Source organism: Cyprinodon tularosa, unplaced genomic scaffold (assembly GCF_016077235.1).
Source record: "Cyprinodon tularosa strain WSP-4 unplaced genomic scaffold, ASM1607723v1 ctg425, whole genome shotgun sequence".
In the NCBI taxonomy this organism is placed as follows: Eukaryota; Metazoa; Chordata; class Actinopteri; order Cyprinodontiformes; family Cyprinodontidae; genus Cyprinodon; species Cyprinodon tularosa.
The window spans coordinates 834,198-840,637 of NW_024039147.1; the positions used below are offsets into that span (position 1 = coordinate 834,198).

A 6,440-nucleotide genomic window follows, 5' to 3' on the forward strand; every position below is an offset into this window, starting at 1 on the left:
CTTGATAACCTCTTTTGTAACTTTTAAAATTATACACTATGGTTGAATTTAAAAACTGTGCTCATGCAAATCTAAAAATTGTGCATCAGCTACTATTCCATTATGTGAAAGGTTGAAAGGCAAGGAATACACTGTTTGTGATTTTAGAAGGTTTGTTTTTCTGTTGTTATAAAGTCGTGATAGTGCAAGATGTAAAATTTAATAATTTTAAAATGTATTTCCTACTAATCTGCGAATCAGTGGTAGTGAGTTAATCTATAAGATGGGAAACAAAAAATGGTCTATCAAAAATCCACTCTGAGTTAGGCCCGCAAGATTGGATATTTAGTAATGAGTGTGAGCAGAGGAGCTTCTAGATTTTTTTTGTATTTGAAAATACCAGAAAAAAATATATATATTTTTTGCTTCTTACAGGTTGTATCCCCTCTGACATCGTCAGTCCTGGCAGAAAGGCGCATCAGGGTGTTGGATGATAAAGTGAGTGTGACAGAGCTTGGGGTGCAGTTGGTTTCTGGACTCTCTTTGTCCCTACAACTGAGCCCTGGAAGCAGCAGAGCCATTGTTGCTACTGCAACAACACAGGAAGTCATCGATTCACTGACACAGGTAAAAATTGTGAATACAGAATAATTTTCTTTAAATTTTTTATCATGCGCTTGACAAGAAGGAAAATAAATTCATGTTTTATTTTCATAAAAATTGTTTTACTGAACTCTTAGTCCATATTTTTGCAATTTTCTGTTAGAATATTTCTCATGTATCAAAGTTTCTTCTTGTATGTTTAAATTTTGTTAGTAGCACCTACATGTGGGATTTTTTTCAAATATATTACAGGCTTTTTTACTGTAAGTAATACAAAATATTGCATTCGTTGTGCCTCTGGTTTATTTTGGTCCTCCTTTTAGTTGAATCTGAAGATTTATACTGAGTTTCTGTGAGTTTCACTTCACTCATGTCCTCCTATTTCATATTTTGGTATGTTTTGTATTATTTTTTACAGGAATCGCTTATCAGTGCCTGGCTTCAGTTTAGTGATGGATCTATCACTCCTCTGGACAACTATAATTCTGCCCATTTTACACTGACAGCCACATCTCTGGATGAACAGGTGGTGGGTGTGCAGCAGAGTGCAAAATGGAAGTGGCCAATCATTGTTGCCAAAGGCGAAGGCCAGGGTTTGCTTGTACGTGTGGAGATGAGTGCATCAGAATTGTGCCAGAAGTCCAAACGACGTTCTACTTTAGCAACAGGAATGGTGAATGTACAGGTAAAGTTTGGTCACTCAGAGGAGAAGTACAGTAAACCAGGAGACAGGAGAACACGTCCGGATCCTCCGTATTATGGTGGCTCTATTTCTGACAGGGATAATGGATTAATTAACCGTGCTGCCACAACTATTAGAGGCCAAGTTCCAGTGAGACCTAATGGTGGTCGCTTATCATCAGACAGTGGGAACAGGAACCTAAATGACTTCTCAGAATACCCAGAGCTGCCTCGGAGTCGCAGTACCGATGATGACTTGTTGCCATCAAGGCGTGGGCTAACAGACTTGGAGATCGGTATGTATGCCCTACTGGGAGTCTTCTGTCTGGCCATCCTGGTTTTTCTCATCAACTGCATTTCTTATACATACAAGTACAGAAGTAAACACCTCACTCTAGAGGCCCCAGAGACTATGCCCCATGCTCATGACTGGGTTTGGCTAGGCCAAGAGGAGGGGCTTTGTCTGCAGCAACAACAACATGAAGAACTGACCGGCATCTTGGAAGAAGGTAGCCAGCTTTTAAACGGAGGTATCCTGCGCAATAGTACAGACAGTAGTGGATGTAGTACCAGTGGAAGAGATCTGAGGAATGAGTCGCTTAACTCACCAACCACAAAAAGGAAGAGAGTAAAGTTCTCCACTTTCTCCAATGTGAAGGCCAGTAATGGATGTCCAGTGCTTAGTCCATTGCCGCTGGTGCAGACCAGTGATATAAAATGGGTTTGTCCAGACATTGAGCTCGGGGACTCAAAGGATCTTAGGAACTACATGGAAAAGCTTAATGAGAATGCAATTAAAAACACTGCATAAGAGGTTCTGGGAGTTTTCATTGAACTAAAGAGAAACTCACCTGAATGCCTTTATGAGAAGGAGGGAGAGAATAGGATGCTATAAGGAGATGGAAAAGGAAGCAATCTGATGGCTGTAGTTATGAGAAGACCTCATCTTGGAAACTGAACAGATCACTGTCACTTTTGATTCTGTGACAGTTCTCTCACATGGTTTGGGCAACCATTTACAAGATTTAAATTTCCACTCAACAGCATAGTTAAAAGGTTTAAAGTGGGAATTTCAGTGTTGCTTAAATGTTTGTTGTCTTCTACTGAGCTCAATATTTGTTTGATTTTACTTTTTACTTTGAATTATGTTTTACAGTTCTATATGTTGTAATTTTTATTTTATATCTGTCTTTTACCATGAAAATTATAGAGCATATGAAGACTAAAATCTAAAGCAGTTTTGTACTGTAAATTAATGCAGAGTTCCATTTAGAGTTACTACAGTATGCCTACAGTAACATTTTGTAAAGTGCTGTTTGGTTTGGTTTTAGCTTTGTTTAGTCTCCAAAAGTCAGGTCCAAGCATGATGTTATTTATGAGGAACCATGTCTGTCTTATCTGAAAAAACTATGTAGATAACTAATACCCGTGCACTTGGAGATGATTTAGTTCTGTACTATTAAATTCCCTTATCATTGTTGAATTCTGGGTTCTTATATTTATATAATTTTAAATGTTTTATGATTCATCTGTTTTATATTTTTGTGTTTTTTTACTGTTGCCCACCCCTCTCGGCATATACTAAAGTAGCTTTACCTCTGGATTTAACTGTATCAATATCACAAATATTTTACATTAGACATTTTACAGCCAAAAAGTTGTGATTTCTAATGCTGATTTCTACCCAACTCCATAAAGAGCCCACACCAATGGACACCCCTGCTGGAGATGAGTGCAAAGCTTCAAGTTTAAGATTAGGATACTTTTTAACTTGCTCTTATCAATCTCCTCCTAAAGGCTAGTGGCAAGATACATTTTGGGTCCTGTTCATTCCTTGTTTGGCTACATTCCACTTCTTTTTTAAATGCTCTGATTGTAGACATGGGCAAGGTGATAGCAGCAATGAATTTCTGCCTACAGTATTTCTTCACCTATCAGGACTGAAGCATATCTGACTAAAAGTGGGGACACACTACACATTTAAGTTGTTACTATTTACCCCTGATTTTCAGTGGGCTATTTTCTTTGTCAGTGTGCACTAGTTGCGCGTAATGGCACAACAGGGTGGCAGAGAAACCTTTTTGTACATGAAATGAAGACGACAGTTGGAAGTATGGGTGGAGCAGGGCAAAACCTCAGCCGCTGTCAAACAAAATGCTTGGATATTTTCTGGAAGCAGCAAGATAGTTTGAAAGATAACTGACACAGCTGATAACATATGTTCCAAACAGCCAATGAAAGAGAAAGGCTAGGATATATCAGCAAACACAAGGTTTTTTTGAACTAGGCACAACTGCAAACTTTCAACTAATTGCAACAATAGATATTAAAGACAAAATTGCAGCATATTCTTAAACATTTTTTATCAAGATTTGAATTACTTTTAATTTATATTGTTTTATATCTTAAAGTTAGTTATTGTTAATTTTGTTGGTTGTATGTCTTGGTTTGAGTGTTTTTTTTGTTCAGCCATTGCAGGAACTACTTGAGTAGTAACTACTTCTGGCACTGGTGATTCTGTTTAAACACAATATTTTTTTATTATGCCCCCAACCCCCCAAAACCAATGAATAGATGTACTTTTAAAGATTTTTCTAAATATCCTTATGGATTTTCCTTTTAAACATTCATACTGCAAGAAAAGGAAACATTTTCGACGGGTGTGCAAGACGTTTTATGTTCTCATATGTTTAGTCTACATTAAACTCTAGAGATTTCTGATCCCTTAAAACAACCAATGTAGTAAAAGATGTTTAAAACTTTGGAATTCATTCAAAGAATTTGTCATCCCCTTTTTGTTAGACAGTGGTACTTATCATGTTCATATTTTTCTACTGTATCTCTGTTTGAAAATTGGCTGCTTGACTAATTAAAGCTGAAGGTAATTTTTATTTGATGTGTGATTTATTAATGAGATCTCAGTCTACAATGAGATTAATTTTTTTCATGTTGATGTTTTACTAGTACAGTATCAGTTGTCTTCATTTTTGCCCATTGCAGCAGATGGCAGCTGAAACATAATATTTTTTGCACCACCATTCACCACATATATTTAAAAGTTAATTTACCTCAATTAAATCTGCTATTTGTTGTTGTTTTTTTTCCTGAGTATCAGTTTTCCTTTGAACTCCTGCACACCAATAGTAGGAGTCTGGTTAACATTGGGTGTTATTTGGTATTTGTGGTTGTAGAACAAAGAATTATTACTTTCAGGTTCGAAGATAATGTTCTGGTCCACAGTGGAAGGAGGACATCTGAACTTGTGAGATGTCCTGACACAAGGAAGAAGACAGTATTTGCATCTCACCCTCCACTTTTCTCAGATGACGGTCCATGGCAAGTTCCTTTTGATTACAGCTGTTTGTAAGGTCCACTTCTGACAAAATGCTATAGATGGGAGTAGATGGAAGCATGTCTTCTTGGCCTTCTCTTTTTGTGAAATGAAATTACTTCTCCAGGCCCTCAAAATGTACGTGGGGCAAACTCCCTTGCACACTCTGCAAAGCCTTAGAACTGATCCACTGTACAATGGCTAGGAGATAGCCCATACTGCTCCTCATGAAGCCGAGGTTTGACAGACAGCCGAGCTCTCCATTGCAGCAACCTGGCATAGGCTTTCCTGGGGAGACTGAGAATTTTTAACCCTCTACAATTGGAACACACCCTTCGGTACCCTCTTCTTCTGCAGGGGGACCACCACACTAGTCTGCCAGTTCAGGGGCACTATCCCACACCTGTACATAGTGCTAAAAAAGGCTTGTCAAACACAAAGGCCTTACAACATCCAGATATCTAATGTACCTCGGGCTAATATCTAATGTACCTCAGGCATCACTCAGGCTAAAGTCACCGAGGTGACTTTAGCCTGAGTGATGCACAAAAACGGCACCAAGCACCCTGTCTCTTCTTCCACCAGGAAGGCGTGTCACCCGGAGTCTGCACTTCCACCTAAAACAGTATTAACTTAGTACTGCTTCCCACTCTGGAGGCACTGGATGGTTTGCCAGAATGGTAAACCATCCAGTACTCACATACTGTACTTGTACTTACATATCGCCTGTACTTACATACCGCTTTTTAGCGAGACTTGACCAAAGTGTTTTACAGTATATTCAGTCAGTCACTTGTAGCCACAGCTGACAGAAACAAGGCTGCCATACACTGGCACCACTTCTGACATCAGTAGGCAATGCAGTTGAAGTGTGTTGCCCAAGGACACAACAACACTGAAAGCCAACCAACTGTCAGAATCCCTGAAGCCAACCAATAGTCTTTCTCAATGGCCTATCCAAACACCTTTCAGGCTTGAATTTTTGCCTCTGTGACCACCTGGGCAGAGGCACACTCGGGCCCATGATACGTGCTTGTTGACCAAGGGAATCCCAAAAGCCATCCAGGCTCCGTAGGGCTCCTTCTTCAGCTTGTCAGTATCTGTTATTGCTGGTTCCTGCCACCAGGTTTGGTGAAGGCTTGCACGACAGCCATTACTGCCACAGCACCACATTGACAATTGAGACAGAGAACCTTGCCGGAATCTGGGAGAAGCTCTCCCAGAGGCGTCACTGTCTTTTCTCACATGGGTTTTCAGGTCATTGAAGGCAAGAAAAATCTATAATTAATTTTTACATCCCAATGTACTGTTTCTTTTCACAATTTGCCTTTTTCTTTTTGATTGCCTTTACACATCCGAATATTTAAGACTGAGGACTTACTACCTTTTAAAAGTATGAAGATGGAGCTACAGTTAGAACAGGTCATTGTGCTTATCTTTATATTGGAGAAAACCAAACAACCTCTCCATAGACACATGGCTCAACACAGGAGCGAGAACTCCTCCGGACAAGACTCTGCTGTCCACCTACACCTTAAGGACAACGGACCTTTGAGGACCAAAATGCTCACATTTTGGAAAAGACGACAGGTGGTTTAAAGGGATGTGAAGTAAGCCTTTTACATTAAGAGAGAAAAACAAACCTTAAACAGAGGGGGAGGACTCCTTACTACTCCCGAGTCTTTGAATTGAGAAAGCTTTCTGGATGGGAAGCAAAACGTCTTCAAACTTGGAAAAAATGTCCAGTGGATTCAGTTTTCATCATTCTGCTTTATTTCATCTCTATTCTCCCATGCAGCAGTACTTGCTAGTTCAAATCCTAATTTTATGTTTTCTCTGGATCTCC

General features: G+C 39.3%; 1 protein-coding gene across 1 annotated transcript in view; it reads left to right on the forward strand.

Annotated features, from left to right (window-relative positions):
• si:dkey-112m2.1 (transmembrane protein 132C) overlaps window positions 1-4,142 on the forward strand; it is a 249,902-nt gene extending 245,760 nt beyond the window's left edge. The window contains exons 9-10 of the mRNA XM_038299355.1: window positions 415-606; window positions 1,001-4,142. Coding sequence (XP_038155283.1) covers window positions 415-606; window positions 1,001-2,074 — 1,266 coding nt within the window. The 3' untranslated portion in view covers window positions 2,075-4,142. The remainder of the gene's footprint in view (window positions 1-414; window positions 607-1,000) is intronic.
• Window positions 4,143-6,440: the final 2,298 nt, after the last annotated feature.